Source organism: Macrotis lagotis, chromosome 3 (genome assembly GCF_037893015.1).
Source record: "Macrotis lagotis isolate mMagLag1 chromosome 3, bilby.v1.9.chrom.fasta, whole genome shotgun sequence".
Classification (NCBI taxonomy): Eukaryota; Metazoa; Chordata; class Mammalia; order Peramelemorphia; family Peramelidae; genus Macrotis; species Macrotis lagotis.
Genome location: NC_133660.1, coordinates 240,254,919 through 240,280,552, shown reverse-complemented (window position 1 = coordinate 240,280,552; position 25,634 = coordinate 240,254,919). Strand labels below are relative to the sequence as shown.

General features: G+C 38.7%; 1 protein-coding gene across 2 annotated transcripts in view; it reads left to right on the top strand.

The window, feature by feature from the left end:
* GALNT18 (polypeptide N-acetylgalactosaminyltransferase 18) overlaps positions 1-23,524 on the top strand; it is a 452,134-nt gene extending 428,610 nt beyond the window's left edge. For both annotated transcript variants that reach the window (XM_074230318.1, XM_074230319.1), the window contains one exon: positions 23,085-23,524. In XM_074230318.1, the coding sequence (XP_074086419.1) occupies positions 23,085-23,231 (147 nt within the window). In that variant the 3' untranslated portion in view covers positions 23,232-23,524. The remainder of the gene's footprint in view (positions 1-23,084) is intronic.
* Positions 23,525-25,634: the final 2,110 nt, after the last annotated feature.

Sequence of the window (25,634 nt, the reverse complement as noted above, 5' to 3'; positions counted from 1 at the left end):
CAACTCTCCCATCCCCTGTATAGCTCATCCATCAGCTGCAGGGAGGTGGGATTGCTTGACTATTTCAGCTCCCCAAGGCTCCATGAGCTGCCCTGCTAGGAGGCACCAGTTCCATTGCCTCTAGGCAAAAAAAGACCCATTATTAATAAAAATAGTAACTGTCAACAGGAAGATCTACTGCCAGATTTCATCGAGTAAGAGCTAATTAAAATGTCTTGTGCCCAGGAGATGCTTCATTAGGGCTGACCAGTGAGTTCTAAGTGTCTAACACTGAGGCAGCAAATAGTCTTGTGTGCCCAAACCTATCACTGCAGCCCTTTGATCACATCTTCTCACATGTCTGGACTCTCATCATACTAATTCTTAAACTAAAGAATCCATTTCACCCCCTCACACCAATGGCAAGAGCCAGTAGAGAATGAGCCTGAAAGGGGTTTCATGGAAAGGACCTTGACCTTGAAATTAAAAGACTTTGATAAGGCCTGTCTTCTCTTTTGATCAGTTAGATATTCATAGGCAAATTTCTCCCTCTCTCTGAGCCTCAGTTTCCTCCTTCATTCAATGGAAATAAGAAAACTTGAAAGGCATTTTGTGACTCATAAAGAACTTTGGACAAGGCAGTTGATTTTATCCAGTTTCTAGCATTGAGATATAAATGTTTATGTTGAATGGTTTCCCAGCACACGTCTCTCAATTTTCCACTTTGATAGGTTCATGGCTCAACCATTTCCACTGTCCTTCAGCACCATTAGCAACTTTATAGTTATCATTCTTAAGCTCCAGGAGGGTAATAGCTGTTGGAGTTTCGTATTTGTCACCCTGGCATCTATCACTGTTCCTAACACGTGGCAGATGCTTAATTGAACTAGTCCTCTCAATTCACTAGACCTGGAGTCAGAGGACAATGGTTCTAATCTCATGTGTAATATAACAATTACTGTCTGTGTGTCCCTGGTGAAGTTACTTAATCCTATCTGAGCCTCAGTTTCCCCATCTGTAAAATTAAGGATCTTCCCCAGCTTTCACATGATTTTTAGATTTAAAACTACATTGAGAGGTAAAGTTAGAAGACTTTGCCCATCCTACTTCATAGGCTGTTCTTTAGCATACTAAAGAAATCTTGGGAATCCAAAGTAAAAGCAAATATAGTCCCTGCCTTCAAGTAACTTAGCTTCTAATGAAATAGAAATCATGTTCATCGATAGGAATATATGATACATACAAAGTAGATACAAGTTAATAACCATAAAATAATCAAAGTTGAAATCCAGTTGTATCCCCCTTTAACTTCAGCATGTCCATGAGTTCTAATATTCTTTGATACAATGGGAAGAGCACACAATCTGGAAGTCAGGGTCCCAAGTCTAGACTCTATCACTAATTTGCTACATGATTCAGGGTTACTCATTCCTCTCTGGACCTGTAGACTATGTGAGAACTGTATCATATCATCTCTTAGTCTCTTCCACACTGCCCTCCCAACAATCTATAAGTCTATGTAAGTATTGGTTTTGATGAATCAAATGCCTTCTGAAACTTCAGAAACATTAAATTGCAGAAGGCAATATATCCTTTGCTCCTTGCTGATCAAACACACTTAAGCCTTGTCCCAACTCTGGTTCTACCCTGTTCCTGATAGGGACATAAAGAACCCTTGAGCCCTACCCCCACACACACTTGTTTTTTTTTTCTTAGTGCACTGTAATGAAAGTAGCCTGGCATTAATGATAGCACTCTTGATACTGGGAGTGTTCCCAACATTTTAGCATTTTGGTATGATTCCAATCAGAAGGTCTCTTGTTCTATTGGTAGCCATGCCCTTGTCCATGCTACTGAAGTAGACTTCCAAATTTTTTTTTTACATTTTCACTTTAAAAACAAAACACCTTAATTTAGAGAACCAGTGCAGCCTGGCTTGCCTATTATTAAAGAATTAAAGTATGTAGTGTTTTGCATAATGAAAAATAATCAATATTTATTAAGAACCCAGAATGCTTCTGCAAGTCTTTGCCCACTGGTCACTGTTGCTAAGGCTGGTAGGGGGCAGAGGACATGTCACGCATTATTTAAGTATTGCACTGAAGCTAATTTCCTAGTAACAGGTTTTAATCTTGGCAAATTACATGGAGATCCTACCAAGTTGTATATTCCTGTGCACAAGTTGGGACAAAGGGAGTTTTTAATGGGTGCATTTCAAGCTTTCCCTGAGTTTCACATTATGCATTATTTACCCTTCGGAGGACCACATTTAAGCTCTAGAGACACTCATGCTGAATTAATTTAAGATAATATAGTGCATTTCTCTCAGCTTTCCTTACAAAGCAGATATGCATTTGCATATCTTAGTGTAGCATCTCCTACACTGATTTTATTTTTAACAAATAAAAAAGGGTTGGGTTCTTTTGTTTTGTTTTTTTGTCTTGCTTTTTTTTTTCCAACTTCTCCAAGCTTCTTGTCTGTGCCATAAGTTTGACCATGTGCTAAGTTATGTAAAACAATTTTGGGGAGACCAATCAAGATTATTCCTAATGATAAGGGTGTTCATTAGTTGTTGAGGACAACAACTTAGAACTGTCTCTGGTCCTGAACCAGGCAAGTCTAGGGTCTTACTGTGATTAGTTCAGTAGAGCTGCAACCACAGTCACCCAAAGTGGACCCCACATATTCTTACCTTTTATAATTTAGCAACTTAAATTTTAGACAAACTAAATAAAATTTGTTGACTTAGTTATACAAAACCTTACTTTTTATTATGGCATTCATTGTACAGGGCATATAAAACTGTACAAGATATTATTAGACCATAAACTCCTTGAGGTCAGGGATGATATCTTAAGTGGCACAGGACTCTACATTCAGTAGAAACAATAAATATATGATATGTTGGCCACCATCTCAGCACTCTAAAGGAATTTTCTCATATATTGCCTCTGACCATTGATACTATGAATCAACTATCAGTAAAACTGCAGTTCTGTAGTATCCTTTTCTCATTCTGATAACTGACCCATCTCTTTCTCATACATATCTTTTACTTCCTTATAAAAGACTCAGTGTCTCATGTCTCTGGAAGAAAAGATTCCACCTACTTTTTCTATCTTGTGTTTAAGGCTATGGGCCAACGAAAGACACATCTTGAACAGATCGTGTTTATTGGAGGAGAGGGAATGCAGAGATAGGTGATGAGACCTGGACACATGGCTGCCATTCCCAGGCTCTAGAATGAATCTCATTGAAGACTTCACTCAGAATCACCATGAGAAGGGATAAATATAACCTGACATTTTTCTGGGAGCATTGGGCTTTTCTTCCCTATTTCCATTACTATATAAAGCAGAGAGTACTGTGGAATTTTACTAAGAACTTTGCTCTCTTGCCCCCTGGATCACAGATCAATATTCTGTCTCAAACTAAGACACCAATCAATTGAAAGTCTTTGTTAAATGCCTACTATGTACCCGACATTGCCCTAGGCACCAGAGAAGGTTTTTTGGAAGGCGTTGTCCTAAAGCACACAAATCTTAAATAGCACTAAACACCACCATGGATGTGTTATTCAGCAATTTATCTAAATTCTTTGGAATTGAACCTCTTTATATTTTCATTTGGAAATCATAACTGAAAAGTGATGATTTTCATAGGTTTATTCCCCACTGGGTAAAATATGACTCTCTTGTTTAGTCAAAATTGACCTCATTCAGGCTTCAGGGGGAACCCTTTTATTTTAATACTCTGGGATTTGCTAAATAATTCTATATTTACTCTAATCATTCCTTTCATATAGACAAGAGATTTGGTTTTTTTCATCTGAGCTCCAAAGGGATCCAGTATGGGGGGAATGGGAAACCTTCAAGAGGCAGATTTTGACCCAAAATAAAGATGAATTTTGTAGCAAGAAAAAACTACAAAAAATGGAATGGCCCATCTTGAAAAGTAGTGAGTTTGCTGTCATTAGAAATGTCCTAGCACAGACTGGATGACTTCTCCAGGTAAGATACCTCTCTACTCACCTAAATTTAGTGTTCTTCTAATAGTTCTTAGAAACTACTAGTTTCAAGCAGCTAAATTTCTTCACTCCCACACTTAAGAGCTCTAGCCTTAAGCTTAAAAAAATGTAGGCATGGTTTGGCTTTTGCTTGGAACTAATCAGAGACTTTTGGCCATAAGACTTTAACTCATCAACAGCAAACATTTAACAATATTTATTTAACATGTACAAACCAAGTACCATGCTAGAGAACTGAGAGGAAAAAAAAAACAGTAAGCTTTCTTATCCTTCCCTATTCTCTGCGTACTAGTATGAGGCAATGAGTCAATAAAATTCCTATATGTTTCAGCTGACTTGGTTTCCTAAATTCATAGTTTCCATCTAATCTTGAATTACCTTTCCCATTGGTTGCCATGGCCACTATAACTTCATACACAAATCTGGCTTAGGTTCCATCTTTTTCTTCTCCAATCTATCTTTACATACTTTACATACATTTGTAAAGATAGGTTGGAGAAGGAAAAGATGGAGCCAGCAAGAATAATAGGTAGCAATTATATAGTCCTCAGAACAAATTTTTAGAGAATATCTGTTATTATTTTCAGTTTATAATCAAGGTACCTGGGGCTAGAGAAAACTTACCTAGGATCACTAAAATCTGAGGCAGAATTTAAATTCAAGTCTTCCTTGCTTAAAGTCTAACACTCTCTCCCCTTTGACATCTAGAAGGTACTTTTTAGAATTTATTCACAACATTTATTCACAAAATAAAATATACACATTCACAAAGAATTTACCAGGGAAAGATATTGAGGATACAAAATTTTAAATAACATTTTTTCCAACTACATGGTAAATATAAATATTAACATTCTTTTTTTTAAATGTTGAATTTCAAATTTTCTTCCTAAATGGAAAGCAATTTGATAGTGTATCTATGTGCTAGCATATAAAACATATTTCTGTATTAGTCACGTTATGAAAAAAGAAACAGAATAAAAGAAAAAAATAAAGTGTAAAACCATTTACTTTGATCTTCATTCAGACTCCATTAGTTCTTTTTCTGGATGTGGATGGCAATTTTCATCATGAGTCCTTTGGAATTGTTTTGGATTGCTTTAAATTTCTCAGAGTAGCTAAATCCATAAGTTGATCATCACACAATGTTGCTATTACTATGTAAAATGTTCTCCTGATTCTTCTCATTTCATGTTAGTCTTTCCTGGTTTTTCTGAGATCTGCCTGCTCATCATTTTCTATAGAACAATAATGTTCTACCATATTCATACACTAGAACTTATTTAGCTGTTCCCTCAATTAATAGGCATTTCCTCAATTTCCAGTTCTTTGCTACAATAAAAAGAGATTTATATGTGTGTGTGTGTGTCTGTGTGTGTCTGTGTGTGTCTGTGTGTGTCTGTGTGTGTGTGTATTTACAAATAAGTCCTTTCCCTCTTCTCCCCACCCCTTTTTTTACTCTCTTTGGGATATAGACCTAGTAGTGATATTGCTGATCAAAGGGTATTGATTACCCTTTGGGCATAATTCCAAACTGCTCCCCAGAATGAGAGTACAAATTTGAAAGAAAACTATTCAACTTCTAACTGGGTGGTCCTTAAAATCTAATTCGGCCTATCCAAATCTGGCATTTTCCATGATACTTTAATCTTTAATTAACTGTCTTCCTTGTCAACACTCATGCTAAAACAGCTTCCCATATTTTGCATGACTACACATATATAACTTATGTAAAATTGCTTGTCTTTTCAGGAATGGGGGGAAGGGAGGGAGAGGATTTGGAACTCAAATTTTTAAAAAAATATTAAAATTGCTTTTACATGTAATAGGGGAAAAATAAAATATTACATTTAAAACACCCTTTTCACTCACAGCAATTTAGGATTCACCTGCTTGGGCATGATAGATCAAGTTAATTGGTCCCTTCTACAATCCCAAGCTCATGCTCAGCCAATTAGGAATCATCCTGATTGTCACTTCAGGGGACGGCTTGGTATTCTACCTGCCTATATAGTCACTGAGCTAAGTAATTATTGCTTTTCTCTCAGCCCAAAATGGTGAGAGAGGAACTAGAAATATCACCACAAATGATTAAAGTTTATGCTAAAACCTTAAAATAGAGATACATTACCCATCTGAAATCACAGCAAGACAAGTTATTATACTTTGTTCACAGATATTGAAAAGGGGATTCTTTTTAGGGTAAGAGATTGGAATAGATGATTACTAAGGTCCTTGCCAGCTCTGGGCACCTACAGAAAGCCAAAAATAGCACAGTTGAGTGGACAAAGGACCAAGAGATTCATGTCCTGAGTCATAGGCCTACCAACTAAATGATGATCCTTAGAGGCCATCTGCTTCATAGATAAGGAAACTGAGACCAGAAGAATTTAAGTGACTTGCTCAAAGACATACAAGTGGTAAGTAATAGAATGGGGATGGAATAAATAAGTGTAGGTTTCCTTCTCTGTCACTTGTTCTTGGTTCTGGAGTTGATAATCAACATGATCACTATTTTCTAGAGCCCCTTCTGAAATGTCATGGATGGGGTTTACATTGGCAATATGGATATCCTATTGCATATCAGACAGCAGATTAATTGGACCAGGCTAGTGCAAATGAGAAAAATAGAATACTATTGCTTTCAAATGCTAATTGCTGACCAATCTCTCCAAATAGAGGTCCTAACAGGTCTGTTTTAATAAATAAGTAAGGAGGGCCCAATTAATTCAACAAGCCTCAACTGGATTTCTACTAAGTATAAGAAATGATGCTCAGAAGTATTCAAACAAAAATCAGACAGTTTCAGGGCTAGAAGGGGGCTCTAGTCCATCCCAGCCCTAAACAATAATCCCCTCTAAAAATACTCCCAAATATTTAATCTTGACCTTTAGGGAGGGAAAATCTATTACCTGTACCTCAATTTCAGGCTGTCTGTTTGTATGGAAGTCAGTCTTTCCTGACTTGCAGATGAAATCTTCTTCTCTATTACTTCTCGGTTCTCTCAGTATACTCTGGGGTCAAACAGAATGAGTCTAGCCTCTAGATCCTTGGAAGTAGAGATTTTGTTTCTTTGTTGTCTGTTATCCCAGGGCCCTAGTATATGGTGTCTGACACACCAATTGTTCAGTTGTTTCAGTTGATTCTTACTCTTTGTGACTCCCATATGCGGTTTTCTTGGCAAAGATATTGGAGGGGTTTGCCATTTTCTTCTCCAGCTCATTTTACAGGTGAGGAAACTGAAGCAAACTAATTCATATTACTTGGCCAGAGTCACATAGCTACTAAGGGTCTGAGACTGGATCCCTTTTAGGTCCTCCTGACTTTGATCCAGTACTCTATCCATTGCACTAAATAACCGCCTTCTGTACCCAGTCAATGATTACTAAATGTTTGTTGATTAATAGATTGATGTAAGGTCCTGGAGAGAAGGTCATTATCACCCATCCAAATCAGGAAAGATTTCCTGAAGGGGGATGAATATTTGAGTGGGACTTGAAAGGATGATAAATGGTCTGTAATATGTAAAGAAGGAGAGGAAAGATATTCTAAGCTAAGAAGGATTTTTTTTTAAAAAATGGCCCTGTGATTTCATTAGTATAGAGAGAGAGAGATCCTCAGGAAAAGTTCTCTCTACTTATACAATTGGATATCTTCTTTGCAATTTATAGTCTCGGAGAGTTGGGAAGAGAGGAGGACATTGTGAGGTCAGCTTCCTTGTCAGGGTGATATCACCTGGCTGCATTAGAGAAGGCCTTCAAACTGAGGCTTCCAGAGTGGGGATGGGCTAGCTCCCTGTTCATTCTCAGGCTACCTCTGACCTAGAAAAGACAAGGCAGGACATTTACTCTCAAAGCTTTATCTCTGTTCAGTGAAACAGGAAAAGGAATCACAGCAGTGGCTCTGGTTCAGAAGATCTGGAGTCTGATCTGACCTGTTGCTAGATGGCTGTGGCATTAGACCATGAACTCCTTGAAAGAAGGGACTGTCTCTTAGTTTTCTCTGAATAGATAAAATCCTAGGTCAGGAGTCAGGATGACCTGAGTTCAAATTTTACCTCAAACTCCTACTAACTGTGTCATCCTGGGCAAGTCATTTAACCTCTTTTGTCTGTTTCCTCAATTATAAAATGGAGATAATTATCCCATCTCCCATGGTTGTCATGAGGATAAAATAATTACTTGAAAAACACAATGTACAAGGAAAGTGCTCATTAAATGTTTTTTCCTTCCTTCCTTCCTTCCCCAGAATTTAGTGACTGGCACTTAAATGCTTATTGCTGGACTGTGTGATTTGGGGCAAGCAAGACCTTTTCCCTTTCTAAGACTCAGCTTCCCCCTCAGTAAAAAGAAAGAACTGGGATGGGATAACTTCTGATGTCCTTTTCAGCTCCTGTATTCTGCAGTTCCAAAAGTTAAATTATAATGCATTATTTAAATAACAATTCCATAAGAGTCTTCCTAAGGACCTATTTGACTAATTGCCAAATGAATGGAACCTCAGGGGCTTTGCAGTATTTCATTACAACTCCTGGTTAGTTATGTTTCCTCCAAGATCCTTCACCCTTCTGCCCTCCCCCAACCAACCAGGCTGGCCAATGGGAGGTGCTTGAGATAAAACTAAGATAAGGGTTCTTTGGGAGGAGGCAAGAAAAGCCTTTCCAGAGGAATGTACTGTATGAGAAGAACTAAAACTGGATGGAAAGCAATAGAGTGGTCATGAGGGAAGGGCTCAGCCTTCCAGAGGGGCTCAGTTGGCATCTCTACTATAATTTGGGTAGCTGATGCAGGATGACCAAGTCGACCTCAAACAAATGAGTGTTTTTCCTAATTCTTTCAAAGTTCCCATCCAAAGTAGAAATAGTTCACAAGTTGATAGCTAGAACAATGAAAAGAACTTTAGAGGTTGTCTAGTTAATCACCCTCATTTTGTGAAGAAAGAAATTGAGGCTCAGAGAGTTGGTGACTTACCCCAATTCACAAGATGTGACTGAGTACTCCACTAACCTCTCCACCTTTCCCATCCTAATCAGTCCCCATTGGCCTTTGAAAGTAAGAAATCCTACCTGATGTTGAAAAGAAATGACTGGAAGGCTAAGAAGTTTAGGCAGTGGAGAACCACAGAGGATTTAAGGGCAAGGGAGTCACCAGTCATATCTAAACCTCAGAAGGATTAATTTAACAGTCAGATGCAGGCTGGATTAGAGAGAGTGAGAGGAGAAAGATTTTGAGGAGAGAGAATGATACTAAGGGAAGAAGAAGGGGACATATATTTACAGTATATCTTCCATGTACCAGATACTATAATAAGCACACAATTAATTTATACAATCCTTATAACAACACCCATTTTACAGATGAGAAAACTGAAGGAAACAAAAGTAAGTGACTTATGCATGTTCACATAGCTAAGAAGTATCTGTGACTCAGACTGAAGTACATTTTTTTCCTTTTTCTCTCACTTTATTTTTTGTGTGTTTTTTTCTATCTTTGTGGGGGGGAGGGAGGATTTTGTTTACTTTCACAAGACTATTTTAGTAATATGTAAATTAATTAATTAATTAATAAAAAAAGAAAGAAATCACAACAAAAGATAAAAATAAGTTTAAAAGGAAAAAACCAAGTAACTGTGATTGAATTTTAATTTCATGACTTCCCAGCATGAAGGCACTGGCTTGGAGTCAGGAGACTTGGGTTCAAATCTTATTTCTACCACTTACTATTCCTCCATATATAAATCTCCTATTGGTCTGAGTCCCAGTTCCCTTTTTATAAAATGAGGATAGAGAGAGAACCTATAGGGAACCTATTTCATAACCCTTAAAGCTCTATAAAAAGTCAACAAACATTCATTGCTATAATCACTACTGCACTATAGCATATACTACTGGATAGACTACTCTAACACACTACATATACTACTATATATATACAAAGGACCAAGAGATTCATGTCCTGAGTCATAGACCTACCAACTAAATGATGAACCCTAGAGGCCATCTGCTTCATAGATAAGAAAACTGAGGCCAGGAGAATTCAATTCAAACCCTGCCTTAAACACTTACTACTATAATAACATAATGTGGACTAGGACTAGATGATCCCCTAACTCCCTTCAAACCCAATTATTTCATGAGTCTTCGAGTCCCCCTACAATTCAAAATAGAAGTGAAAGAGGAGCCTCATTTATTTCTTTTCAGGGGGTGATTTAACTACCTCGGTGACTGCTAAAGGGCCCTTCACCAACAATTACTGACCACCAATCCTGGGTTTGGAGGATCTGGGTTTGTATCCTGACCCTTTGCCATGTCATCAGGCCACTTCTCTCCCCCTTTTTTTAACTGGCTTGGACTAGCACAAGTAGATCCATGGTTTACATTGATCAATTCAGTGAGGAAGGATCTCCAAGGCAGACAGAGGAAAGGATGTGAAGGAAGATTCAGAGTTAGGAACCTAGAAAGCACCTCCTTGATAACATCAGCCCAAGATAAGCACTGTCCAAGCCCTCAGGCTGCAAGGAAAGGCAAAGGACAATCAGTCCCTCCTCTGGAGCTCATATTCTAATGGAGGAGACCACATAAAACCACCATGGTCTAACAGAAGAAATGGGAGATAACAGAAGGAAGTCATTAAAATTCAAATGTGTTTTTTTAATAAAAGATAGTCATGATATTTCACTGTAGCTCTGCTTGCTGTTCAGTCATGTGACCCCATTTGGAGCTTTCTTGGCAAAGATACTGGAGAGATTTGCCATTTCTTTCTCCAGCTTATTTTACAGATGAGGAAACTGAGATAGAGTTAAGTGACTCACTCAGGATCACACAACTAGTAGATGTCTGAGGCCAAATTTGAACTCAGGTCTTCCTGACTCTAGAGCCGGTCCTCTGTACACCATGAGTAGTGACCCTCTACATGCTTGCTTGACAAGAGTAGGGATCCCTTTTTATTTTTTAACTCAGGGATAGTCAAATTCCCTCCTACCCAAGCCCCTGTAGCCAGTCACATTGAACTCAACACAAGAAGGGTAGGGACTCCCAACTCACCACTCCTGGTCATCTCTGCCCATAACAGTAATTATCTTCATCACCTTCACATAGCACTGTAAGGTTTGCAGCATGCTTTGCATCTCTTCTCATTTGATTCAAGCTTCTTTTGATCAGCTAGTCGATCCCCTCCCAAAGCCCAGGTTTCCACATCAGTGTGATGGAAAAGGATTGGAGATCTCCCAGGCCCCTTCTAGCCCAAATGTTTCCTGAGTCTGTGAGTTCCCCCACTGCTGAGTCAGGAACCCCATTTATTCCTTTGCTGTGGGGGATTTTGAAACCAATATAACTAGTTAAATTTCCCTCACCAGTAATTCCTGACTGACAGTTGTGGAATCTGGAGCCACCTGTATTTGAAACCTGACTCTTCCATTGATTTCTTACCTGAATGACCTTGTACAAAGTATTTAACCTCTCTGAATCATAGTTTTCTCAAGTGCTAGAAGGGGCTTTAAAGGTCATCTGGTTCAACTCTCATTTTATACATGGGAACTGAGCAAAGATGACTTTTAAAGACCCTTCTAACATATAAGTTATAAACCCAGGAACTCCACCTTTCTTAGATTCCCTCTGTAGACTTGTTAGTACAAGACCCATTTCTCACCTCTAATCATGCTGGCAGAAACAGGTTATGATGCCCTGGCTTCCTAGGCAGCTTCCATGGATCAGGCCATCAGGATGATGTTATCAAGGAGCTGATTTCTAGGCATTACTAATTCTGAATCTTCCTTCATATCCTTTTCCCCTGTCTGCTCTGGGGACCCCTCTGCACTGAAGGGATTCAACTATTTTACTAGTCCAATGAAAAGGGGAAGAGAAGGGGCCTGATAGCATGGCAAAGTTCTACTGCAACTATTGAATGTCCTATGGTCAATTAGTCAATCAAATAGAATTCAGCTTTACCTAAGGTGTCCACCAAAGAAGGAGCATATCCTGGTAAATAAAGAAGCAACCAAAGAGTCAGAAAGAAAATAGGTTCAAAACCTACCACTGATATATACTGGACAAATTATTTTGTTTCAGTGGCCCAAGCAATGACCTAAGATTGTAAAGTGATGATCAGGTATTTATTTGCATTGATAGAGGAAGCCTTTTTTTTAAAGGAGATTTATTTATTTATTTTGAATTTTACAATTTTCCCCAATCTCGCTTCCCTCCCCCACCCCCACAGAAGGCCTGTTAGTCTTTACATTGTTTCCATGGTATACATTGATCTAAGTTGAATGTCTCAAAATCATATCTTTAAGGGAAAAAACTATAAGAGATAGCAAAATCACATAATAAGATAGTTTTTTTTTAATTAAAGGTAATAGTCTTTGGTCTTTGTTCAAGCCCCACAATTCTTTCTCTGGATACAGATGATATTCTTCATCACAGATATCCCAAAATTGTCCCTGATTGTTGCACTGATGGAATGAGCAAGTCCGTTAAGGTTGATCATCACCCCCATGTTGCTGTTAGGATGTACAGTATTCTGGTTTTGCTCTTCTCACTCAGCATCAGTTCATGCAAATCCTAGAAGAAGCCTTCTTAAAGAGAGTCCCCTTTATTAATCAAATCAAAGATCTGGTCTAAAAAAAAAATTTACCAACCACAATAAATAAAATTTTGAAAATTTGGATTGTCCCTACCCTCAAGACGCTTATATTCTGCTGCTATTTCATTAAGATTTGCAAAGCATTTCATATGCCTTAGCTCATTTGATCTGTACAACAAACCCTGGGATAGATGCTATGATCATCTCCAATTTACAGATATGGAAACTGGAGCACTAAGACAGTATGTGATTTGCCTAGGGTCACACCATTAGTAAGTGTCTGAGGCAGGGTTTGAATTTAATTCTTACTGACTCAGGGTCCCAAAGTCTCTCCACCATGCCATCTCATTCCTGCTAGAAGGATACAAGATGGCACAATAGAAATGGGCAACAAAGACAAAGCCCATAGACTGAGAACATGTAAGAATGGTGGACTCAGAAGTGACTGGGATAACCAAATCAAGCAAGGACCCCCTTCTTGATTGGAACTTAATGGGATTTCCCTTGCCAGAAATGTGGTTAGCATCTAGGATTAGTGTTCCTAGTCATTTTTGATGTCATGCATCCTTTAGACAGAATGATGAAAGCTATGGCTCTCTTCTCAGAATGATTTTAAATGCATAAAATACAATAATTAGAATTTCAAAGAAAACCAATTATATTGAAATAGTATTAAAATTGTGGAGGACTCCTAATCTACATAATCTACAAGAAAGCATTCCCAGGTGGGTTTGGAGTTACTATGAGAATGACTTCTTTGATAGGGCTGGTTGGAAATGATGATTCCTTATTTGACATAGGAAAAAAAACAGATCTCAGGAAAAGAATGGACTCTCTCAAGATCACAGGACAGGATGGAGGTAGAGCCTTTGATTGCATTGTGATGTTCCCTGGAATCCTTTCTGACAAGAACATCTTGAAGTAAAGCCTTGTGGCAGAGCAGGTCTACTTCTAAGACCCCTGAGACAATGGGAAAACTGAGCCCAGGAAGAGGTGAAAGCCAAGCTAGAAAATGAGAAATGGGCTTTGGAGAGCATTATTAGACTTCTTAATTCCATACATCCCATTTTTGACTTTTCTAATGCTGTTTCCATATTTAATTTGGTTTCCATTCCAATTAAGCTCTCTGTGTGCTACTGCCTTTCTCCTGCCAGGTTTAATTGCCCTTATTTAAATACTTTAATTAAAAGTATTGTGGGTTTCCAGATCCTGGAGTTGTAAGTATTGCACAAATAATTTAGATGGCTGAGATGGTAATCTAAACAACTGTGCTCTCCTGGGGGTGGGGGGTGGGGGGGAGAATCTGTGCCCTGAAAATTCCCAAACCTAAAAGTCATAGGATTGAGTGGTTTTTAAGTTGCAGAGATAGAAATGCAGCAGCAAGAAGGGCCCTCCAGGGATCCAGACCAGATTTTGGTGTGGTAGACAGACAACCTCTATTCCCTTAACCTCAAGTGACAAATGTGGAAACTGAGGCTTTTCTCCAAGATCATTTAGCTATTGGTGACAAGAAAAGGATTAGATCCCTAGGTATTTTGGCTTTCTGTCAATCATACTATTTTCTACACTAGCTGCCAAAATCCTAAACTATTCTCTACTAAGCTCCCCAAATAGAGAGCTGTACTGACTTGGCCTAGCATATCATAGTCAGTGAGATCTGATTTTGAAGAGGTCAAAGGAAGGATTAATAGGCACATCCAGCTTTAGCTCCTAGAAGAGAAGATGGCCCAAGACAAATGTGATGTGCTCAAGAACAAAATTCTGACAACACAAACACAAATGGTTTTGATGAGAAATTAAAAAAAAAGAAAGAAAGGAGCTGTCACGGTGGTTGCTGAGCTAATTCATCGACTAGTTCTGGTTTTTTAAAAAAAGACATTTAGAGAAGATAGAAGCAAGGGCTGTGGGTGAATACAAAAGAGAGACATGCTCTGGTAACTATAAGATGAGACTGCCAATGAATGCTAAGGCATCAACAAGGATGTTGTCAGTTATTTAAGGGACAAAAGAAAGATCAAAGAAAGGAATGGACTGATGCTTGGGGTAGATGATATCAGAGAGAAAATAAGAGTGTGGTATAGTGGAAAGAATAGATCTGGGTTCAAAACCTGCCTCTGACATGTTTTATCACTGTGACCTTGAGGAAATTCCTTGACCTCTCTGGGCTTCAATTTCCTCATCTATAAACTATAAAAAGAATCGTTCCAGTTAGCTACACCAATTGACTTCAGTTCTAAATTTATGATACTATGAAATTTTATTTTGTTTCTGGGTTTTCCCCTTCTAATAAGTGATAAAATCTACAAAGGATAGAACAAAAATGTTTAACAAGAGAGTTGAAATCTAAATCAATGGCAAGTGCCATAGTGAATAGAGCACCTAGTCTGGAAGACTTATCTTACTGAGTTCAGATCCAGCCTCAGACACTTATTAGCTGTGTGATCCTGTCAAGTCACTTCACCCTGCTTGCCTCAGGTTCCTCATCTATAAAACGAGTTGGAGAAGGAAATGACAAGTCATTCCTATATCTTTGCCAAGAAAATCTCAAATGAGGTCATGAAGAATAAAATATGACTAAAAAATGGCTGAATAACAACCAAATTTAAAAAGAATGAGGAGCTGGTATTTATCTCAAAGTAAATCATGATGTTTGTCCATCACTTTTGAAAAAAGACCATTACATCAGAGAGGTGATGCCATAACAAGAAAATAGGTTGGATTTGAGTGAAAGGGTGCTATGCTAAGTCATCAAGCCCCTTTCTCCTCCAGAGTCATCTGGGTCCAGTGGCCAGATATGAATCAGGACAAATGGAGATTAGCCCTGGATGCAAGGCAATCAAGGTTAAGTTACTTGCCCAAGGTCACACAGGTAGTAAGCCTTAGTCTCTGAGACTGGATTTGAACTCCCATCCTCCTGACTTTAAGGCCAATGCTCTATCCACTGCACCACCTAGCTGCCCCTTCCACAGTGGATAAAATGTTGGTCTCAGAGTCAGAAAGACCTTTTTTTTAAAAAAAATCTGGTCTCAGACACCCTTAGTTCTGTGAACCTGGATGAGTCAATTAACTAACCTCTGTCTGACTCAGTTATCTCAACTTTATAATGGGCCCCTACCTCCCAGTGTTGTGATGAAGATCAAATGAGATAATATTTGCAAAGTACTAATACTAGGAAAGTTTGTTCCCTTCCCTTACCCCTCACAGAACTCAAATCACCAGACTCATATTTAGCTGCATTCTAGGGTAGAGAAAGAATGTGCAGATGAGGTTTCTGAGCTTCCATAAGCAGTCTTCTGGGGGAGGCGGGGATATCACAAAATAAAGGAGTTTCCATAGAACTGGAAATGGTCAAGTGTTTTGTCTTGATTTTCAATAAGGGGAAGGAGATAAACTATTCCAAATATAAATTGGCAAGTTAGACTTTGATTCCTGGCAAAACTGGGGAGAGCAGCATGTTGCAGTGGAAAGAATGTGAAATTTTTAAGCAAAGAACCTGAATTGGATTCTCTTACTACTTGAGTGACCTTGAATAAATCCCTTCATATTTCTAGACTTCCATTTCCTGTATTATAAAATGAAGGGGTTAGATTTGATGGTGTTTAAGGTCTCTTTTCCAGCCTAAAATTATGATCCTATGAAAAATCTATTTAAATTTATTTGTAAAAAACATTTAACACCAAAAAAGAGCATTTCCATTCACACCATAGGGATGGGAAAGGAAACAATCACTTATAAAGCACCTAGTATATTCAAGACACTTTACTAAGTATTTTCCAAATATTACCTTTCCCAAAAGTCTTCATGCTAGAGCAGATTTAGGTTTTTAATAGCTTAAAATGGCACCAAGACTTTTGAGACCTGCTATGATATCAACCAAGAACACACTCACAGTCATTAAGACTGGGGATCTGTCCCATTTATCTGGTCTTTTAAGGCTGACTAAATACCACCAAGCCACCCCCCCCCCCCAGCACCAGGCAGTGTTAGATAACATTGGGGGAGGGGAGCAAATGGAATAATTATAATGATTGCATGGCTCCTGCTCATAAGGATTTTACAACATTATTGGAGATACCCATGAAATGCCCATGAACCACATAGATCCGGATTATATGCAATAGACTCCCACACTGTTAGAGCTGACAATTTTTGTAGTGGGAAGAATGATAGCCTGAGTCAGGAAATCTGTCTTTCAGCCCCACTGCCATATCCACCAAGTTGAAAGAATCTGGAGGTACTCAATATGACTTTCATCGTTGGGCCAAAATAGGGCAGACTCTTCATATCACTGCCCTTCTCATAGCAGACAAACGCTCCTAGTTACTGTTCCACAAACAAATCTCCCATCTCCTACTTGCATACCTTTCTCTGATCCCCATGCCTGGAATGCTCTCTCTCCAGTAAACTGTAAACTTCACAAGGACAAGGCACATTCTGTCCTCATCTACAAATTACCTATTGTCATGCTTCATCTATAGTGGTGTTTAATGCATCCCTATTGATCTGGATTGACTGAAGAAGGATCAGAGCAGAAAGCAGATGGAAGAAGCCTGAGCACCAATCCTAACTCCATAGTAAACCTGCTCCACCCCCAGTATTAGAGAGTATCAGCTGGGCATCACAATTTTGTAGAGGGGGGCACTCAGGCAGAAGGCATGGGCCCAAATACTGCATCTTTCATGGATGTTATGTATCTGACCAAGTCACAGTTTGCTCTTCTGCAAAATGTGGGAAGAGGTGGACTACGTGACATCTGAGGTGCCTCCCACCTCTAGTTTTTTTTACTTCCTGACTAATTAAAAAAAGAAATAGGAATCTTAAGATTTTGCATAGATGTGTCAAAGAGAAGTAATATCCAACAAACCTCATTTCCCTTATTTATTTCTTTAAATGCTCATTTATTTATTTATTTATTCATTCATGGGTAGGATCACTTACTAGCCTGGTGGTTAGTGGAAATGGCATAGAACTGGTATACCTGGATTTTGGTAATTAAGATGGGCAAAGTTTTTCATGTTATCTTTGTGGACCAGATGGAAAAAAGGGTGAGCTAAGTAGATTATATCATTTAGACTCAAAATAGATCAACTAAGTGAACCCAAAGGGTGACATCTATGGAATAGATGACAAACTGAGGGCCCCAAGAATCTATCCTAGACTTTTTGCTGGTCAACATTTTCCCCAGCAATTTACGTGGAGATAAGGATGGCATTCTTATCAAAGTTGCAGATGATACTGGGACAGATTGATAATGCAATAAATTATACAATCAAGATCTACAAAGATTGTCAGATCCCAAAATGATGAGATAAATCTAATAAGATTTTTACAGATGGAATTCAAGAAACATAAAAGTTTTAAAATTATATTTGGAGAAATTAATTGCACAAGTACAGAGTGGACTAGTGAACTGAAATATTAATGAGTCAGTAGTATAGGTGGCTGGGGGTGGGCATAGTGGATTTAGTACTAGAGGCAGGGAGACCTGAGCTCTAATCTGGTCTCATACACTTAACAGTTGTTAAGTCATTTAAGTTCAGCCTGCCTTAGTTTCCTCATCTGAAAATGGAGATGACATAAAAACATATGTATATATACATATATATATATATATGTATATATACATATATATATATATAGTTAATGCTTAATGAATACTTGTTTATTTGTTTTAATATAGTAGCCAAAAAACTAAGGAGATCGCAGTATCAATTAACAGAAAATTAGTATCCAGAATGAGTGAGGTGATGTTTTCTATCCTGATCATTCCACACCCAAAGTATTATATTGTACTTTAGGCACTAAAAGCTATAGACCAACCAGAGAATGATCATCAACATGATGAGGAGTCTGGAAACCATGTCATATAAGGAACAGGTCATGAAATATCATAGATTGAAAAATAAAACTCAATGACTTCAGAGATCATTTAGTCTGACTTTCTTATCATGTGGAGAGCAGCATGCATGGTGGATAGAGGATCAGCCTTGTCAGGGAAGAGTTGGCTTCAAAGCCTTCCTCCAACACTTTCTAAGTATGAACAAATCATTTAACTTCTCTGACATTCTGTTTCCTCATCTGTAAAATGGAGGTAATAATAACTGAAGAATTAATCCCTTAACTCATCAAGAGACTCAGGTAAGGTCATGGAAAATGCTTTGCAAAGTTAAAGTGGGATATAATGTTAATTATTATTATAAGGGGGAAACTGAGACTCCGAGAATTTAAGTGACTTGCCTCCTGTAACACATAGATAGTAACAGAGTTAGGTTTCTAGCCCAAATCTTCTAAACCACACTTCTTGCCAAAGGAAGTGGGGTATTTTAGCCTGGAAAAAGAGCCTATAAGTGACATGGTTGCTAGTTTTAATTATTTGATGGACTGTCAAGCTTTCTTTTACTCGGTCCTGAGGGCAGGTGAGACATGAATGGTTAGACAGTTTGGGGGAGGGCAGGGGGAGAGGATATAAGTGAATATAAAGAAACATTTTCCAACAATTAGAATTGTCCCAAAATTGAATGGGCTACCTTCAAAGGTAATGAGTTCCTATTATTATAACTCTTCTAGCAGCTGAAGATGGCTATTTGTCAAATAAATTGTGAAGGGGGGTTGGCCTGATTCCATGAAGCTGGAAATATGGCTCTGTCCCAACCATATAATTGGCTAAATCTTCCAAAGCTCAACCCATCTAGGCCAATAACTCTTGGAGATCCTAGGTCCCAATGAAATCTTAAAGACCATATGTCGGGAACTCCAAACCTGCTGATGCATTTTTGGGAGTAATGCAAGACTCTAGTGGGGCCAGGGACCAGAGAGGGCATTTGACAGTAACTTCCTTATTTCTATGTATTTTGCCTTGCTTAATTCAGCCAAAGATCATAATCCTTTGATTTGATTTAAAAAATTCATACAGTTGAAAATATTGAAATCCAGTAGGATCCTCCAGATCAGTTAATGCTTTAAAATGACTTGGCATAATAGCCATTCTTCAAGGTTGCCTCAAGGTTGATGCATTGGTTTAGAGTGGCCTCTCATGTGCTGAGACACACAGAAGAGCCTTTCTTCTCCACCAGAAGAATGGGTTCTGTCTGTCACTGTCACACTCTGCCAAGAAAGATTCTGCAGATCAGGGAAAAATCACAGGCCCTTTGAGGAACCAGGAAATGACCCAACAGCCCTATTCAGCCTCATAGCTGCCAAAACTCTTGATGAAGGGACAGAACCAAAGCCAACCTAGTTTCAAAGACCCCAAAGGTCAATGGAATGGAATAATCTTGGATGGAGAGAGCAATCAAGAGAAAATGAACCATTGATTGTATCCAGAATTTGTGTGGAATTAATTCCAAGAAAAGTTAACCCAAATTCACTCTTTCTATTGGTTTTCAACCATCTCACAGAGGTCTCTCACGTCTTCTCACATATATCTCTTCCAACATCCAAATTCACAGAAGACCAATAATATATATTAATACTACTTATATTTCATTAGCAATTTATACTAACACTATATTTTTTATTCATTTTCTAGTGTTATGCTACTATAGTCTTATAAAATAGGAGGTTAGGTCTGATTATCCTCATTTTATAGAGATCAAAGAAGAGAAATAAGTTGATTGTGGTCATATGAAGAAGAAGGAATAAGTATTTTTTCAGTTTACCAAACACTTTAAGAATATTACCTCATGTGTCCTCACTACAACCCTAGGAGACAGGTCCTGTTATTATACTTAGGTTACTAATGAGAAAAAACTAGGAAAGCAGAGGTGGAGGGACTTGCCCAAGGTGACACATTCTGAGATCATGAAATCTGGTCTTCATGACTCCATAGACATGTCCAATCCTCTTTGCCATCCAGAGATAAGTGCACTTCCAAATCCAACACTTCATTGCACTGTGGTGTTGGCTACAAGATCAGTGCTCATTCCAGTAAACCTACCCCCGAGTTATCTGAAACAGGTGTGCCAGATGTCCTTCCTTCCCATGAGAACCTTCTGTTATAGACACATCTCCCTGAATGGAGCAAGTGGTAGACAGTGGTAAACACATTCCCTTTTTTAAAATAGGATCATCTTTTCTTAACAGATACAACCATTGTGAGAGGAAGAGGGTATTGTCTTCATATATTGGAAAGAACACTAACCTTAATCCTAATCAGAATCTGAGTTCAAATCCCAACCCTTTACTTTAACAACTTTGGACAAGTTAATTTCTCTGGGTCTTAGATGACTCATCTGCAAAAAAATCATTATGTTAGAATTAGAAATCTTCAAAATCCTTTCCATGTCTCTTTGCAATTCTGGTAACTGGAGTTTGGACCCAGGTCTTGTATCGATATCCTGGTTCTTGGCTTCGTTCATTTATAGTAACATGTAAAACACTAGTAGTTCACTAACTGAGGGACTTGGCCACTTGGATGCAGTCATTTTGATAATGTTCCTCTTGGTTAATTCTAATTATATCATTTTATTCAGTCAAATTTTATACAATTCTCTTATTGTTTTTCTAATGTGAAATGAAGCCTATATTCCAGGGAAGCTCCTGACCACACCAAAAACCTCATGCCTGCCTTATATGTCAGGGGGACAAGGTAGTGTGAGAGTATTTGGGGCAGACATACAGGCACTTCCATGAAGAAAGAGACCAAACTAACTTCAAAGACTTAGAGACGCCAACAGAAGGAGCAGACATTGCAAGCCCTACTCCCCTAAGTAAGTACCAAAAGATGGGAGAAGAGAATCATGCATGGAGCCCAAAATATTTAGTCAGAAGCCAGAAGTTAGGTTGCATCATAGAACCGCAGGATCTTAGAGTGGAAAGGGATCTTGGAGGCCATCAAGCTTAATCAAAATTCAACAAGATTTTTCTCTTATGACATAAAAGACAATCACCCAGCCTTTGACTGAAGGCTTCCCATTGCTTTCAAAAGCAGCATGTCCCACCACTGGTCCTCTTTGATTGTTAGCAGGTTTTTCTGAGATCATGCCTAAATGTAACTCTTTTCAAGTTCCAGCCACATCTGCCTTCTGGCAACCAACAAAACAAGGCTAATCCTTCTTCTAACATGTTTCACATATGCCACTCTTCCCCAAAATCTTCCCTAATTCCTTGAGTTAAACTTCATAAGGGTTTTCACCATCTGAGTTGCTATTTCTGGATTCTCTCTAACTTACCAATATCTCACTAATATGTGGTCCCAGAGCTGAACATGATAATCCCAAGCATATTACGATGAGACCACAGCTTCCTTATTTCTGTAAACTTTGCCTCTCTTAATTCAGCCAAAGAACATGATCATTTTTTGGTTGCCCTACTGATTTGAAAAATTCAAACAATTGAAAATATTGAACTCTAGAGATTCTTCAGATCAGTTAATACTTTAAAACGACTTGGCATAACAGCCATTCTCCAAGGTTGACTCAAGTACCCACAAAGAAACTCCTGGTGCTCAAAGTCAGAAAATCATTTCTGAAACCTTTTCACAGGTTTCTCCCTCCACTCTCACTTCAGAGGCTACTGAGGGAAAATCAAGACTACTTAGGAAAATCAAGGGAAGTCTTAGGAGAGAGAGAGCACTGGACTGTGAGTGATGAGATCTGGAATTGAGTTCAACCTTTACCAAGTTCTACTTGATATGTCATAAGAGAATTGTGTGATATAGTGGAAAAAACACAGCATTAGAGGTCAAATGAGTTGGAGTTACTTCCTGCCTCTGCTTCTTATTACCAGTATGTTATAAGACATATCACTTCTTACTAAGCCTCAGTTTCCTTAGATTTATCATAAAGGGGTTAGTTTTAGCTATACTTGATAAACCTGAAATATAAATTACCTAGGAAATAGTTTTTGATAAAAATTGCTAGAAAAGTGGAAAGCTGTGGGGAAGAAATTAGGATTAGACCCACATATTATACCACATCCCTCAATAACCTTCTTTCTGGTTAGCACTAAGAATGAAATTGTCTGCCTTGGTGATAATTTCCCTTTAGCTTGGACTTTTCAAGCAAAGACTGGATAACCTCTTTGCAGGCCATGTTGTAAAGAAGACTTCTGACCTGGTGTTCTATCTATTGGGCCACCTTAGTAGATATAAGTTGAACAATAATGGCTCTTTCCAACTGAAATTCTTCAATACTTCTAGGGCCACAATCTACCAGCTGACTTAAAATCTCTCAATTTCAGTTTCCTTATCTGAACAATGAGGTCCACTTCACAGGATTGTTATGAAAATCAAAGGAAATAATATGTGTGATCCTTAAAGCACCATGTAATTGCTATTGTTATCTTCATCATCATCCCACCAGGATCTTTCCTCTGAATGTGGTTATCATGATCATCTGTAGCTCTCCATTTCCCTTGCACAAATAGGAGAGGAGGGAAAGGGTTCTCTTGCACTGGCTTGTCTCCTAGCTCATCCCAAACCCTGATACACACCCTCACACCCATAACCAGTTGTTGGGATGCACTTATCATTGATCCAACTCTTGACTCTGACTTTTCAGGAAGGCCCTATCCAGAACCAGAGATCCAAGCGTTGCCTAGAGCTTCAGGAAAACAGCGACAACGAGTTTGGGTTCCAGCTAGTGCTGCAGAAATGCTCTGGCCAGCACTGGTCCATCACCAACATCCTGCAGAGCTTGTCCTCCTGACCAGCCCTGAGGAAGGAGGAAAACCTCTTCCTCCATCTTCTGCTACTGTGTAGCTTGTGTTGCCTGCTCTACTGTATTCTTTTCTTGGGGTTTTCCATGTGGAAGCTGGGCTTGTAGGCTGAGAAAAGAGACTCATTTCCTATTCAATTTTCATGGAGTTTATAGAAAGGTGTTGAATCATGGGTGAGGGTGGAAGGTTATAAACTATTTTACAACTGTATATAGGGAACAAATGGAGACTATTTATAACTGACAATAAAATGCTATTGGTTAAGAAAAGGCCTCCCCTTGTCATTTGGTGCTCTGTGGGGGGAGGTTGGAGGGGGGGATGAGGGATGAGAATGTCTCCAATCAAGGGCTCATAGAGCTGAAGGCAAGTTGGAATTTGCTTCAACAACAATTCATCCAGACACTGATTAAACATGTATTACCTATAAAGTCCCATGATGGTACTGGAGAACAGTTAATCAATAAATATTTATTGAATGTCTTCTATCAGCCAAGCACTGGGAATGCTGGGATACAAAGACAAAAAAGAAAATAGTCCCTGCCCTCAAGGAGCTTACATTCTACAATGCCTTCTCACTCTATATACTCTCTACCTAACCCCTGAAGAAGACTTTTAAGAGCCCAAAGAATGGCTGCCCAGTGAGATGTTCATTTGCTTCATACATCCTTTGCTAACCACCCTTTCTAGTCCAATGTTAAGTAAAGCTGGGATTGTAGGACATCACTGGCATGCCCACTGATCAGAAGATTCAGGCTGAAATGGTCTGTAGAATTTCCAGTCCTCAGGTCGGGGGAGAGAAGGCTGGTTCCTCTTTTCCCCATTGCATCAAAAACTATTCAATGGTCAACTTTAAAACCCAGGGATCTTGTTGACAAAGCAGAGATAGGGGATGAAGATCCTGCTACTGTCAAACACTGGCATCTTCCCACCCAGAAGAGTAAGAATTAACTTAAAACTGTAGACATCTGGGAAAATGATAAAGAGTCCTCTAGGTAAGTCTTACCCTGGCAACAAGGCATCTGGTCTGTTTAGAGCCATGACAGGTAATGGGAAAAATTACCTCCTTGTCAGAGTCTGAGAGAGAGGGGGGAGGGGGGGAGGAGAAATGTGGAAGGAATAGAGGGTGATGGGAAGAGGAAGAAGGAAATGGAGGGGAGGCAGACATGCGGAGAGAAAGGAAAAGGGAGAAAGAAGAGAGGGAAGAGAGAGAGGGAAGGGACAGAGGAAGAGAAACAGAGGAAGGGAAAGACTAAAAGAGTACCCTAGTAAAAGGAACCCTAAACTGCTGCCTTAGCTGAGATAAGATATAAGCTGATAAGGTAAAGATAAGAACCATGTATTGCCAATTTTACAATAAGTTCCTTTTCCATATCATAGGAACTGCACACATAATTCACAATGTCCAGAATCTATGATATCATTGATGAGGGTGATGTCTTTCATTGATACAGAGAGACATCCTATAAATAATCTTCATGAGTTGCTTTCAAATTCCTCCTCCCTGGTGCCCAACCCTGTGAAAATGAGTCTTTATACTTAACTGTTGTTTGCCTTCTTTCTCAAAGAGGACTGTGATATCAGAGAGGTGATGCCATGAAAAGCACATGAATTGGATTTGAATGAGGATGTGCTGTGCTAAGTCACCAACTTCACTTTCTCTTGAGAGGCCAGGTGGGCCCAATGGCCAGGTATGGGTCAGGATGACTGGAGATAGCTCTGGAGGCAGTGGGAAACCTTGGCCTTTTGGAGTTAATGTCTTACAGTTTTCAGTTTGACTGAACAATAATCATTCAGCATTAACTAGATAGCATTGGAAGAAGGATGGTGCCCATTGCCCTGCCCATGTCTCAAGACTTTCCAGCTCGTAGAATCTTCTACAATTCCCAGGGCCTTCACTCTCAAGTTAGAAGGATCCTGAGAGACCATCTAGTAAACTTCTTCATATTCCAAATGAGGAAATGGAACTTGAGTATAGTCAAATGATGGCCAAAGTCACATCGGTATTATATATGGAACATAGATGTATAAATCTGGGGTTTGAAGCTCTGTACATTTTTTTAAAATAACACAGTATCTCTCCCACTTCTAATGACATTAGGGAAAACCGAGGGTGGAAGACATGAACAAATAACCCGAAAACAAAGTGTAGTTACAGGAAAATCTGTCTCTGAACCAGACCTCTCTGTAAATCTTCAAACATCTCCTCTTATTTGATAACAATAATTCACATTATATATATATATATTATAATATACTTTTATATATTATTTATATAATTATAATGCTTTAGGATTTGAAAAGAAATTTACATGTTCTCTCATTTCATCCCCACAACAAGCTTTGAAGTATTATTCCAATTTTACAGACAGAGACACTTTGGATACAAGAGGTTA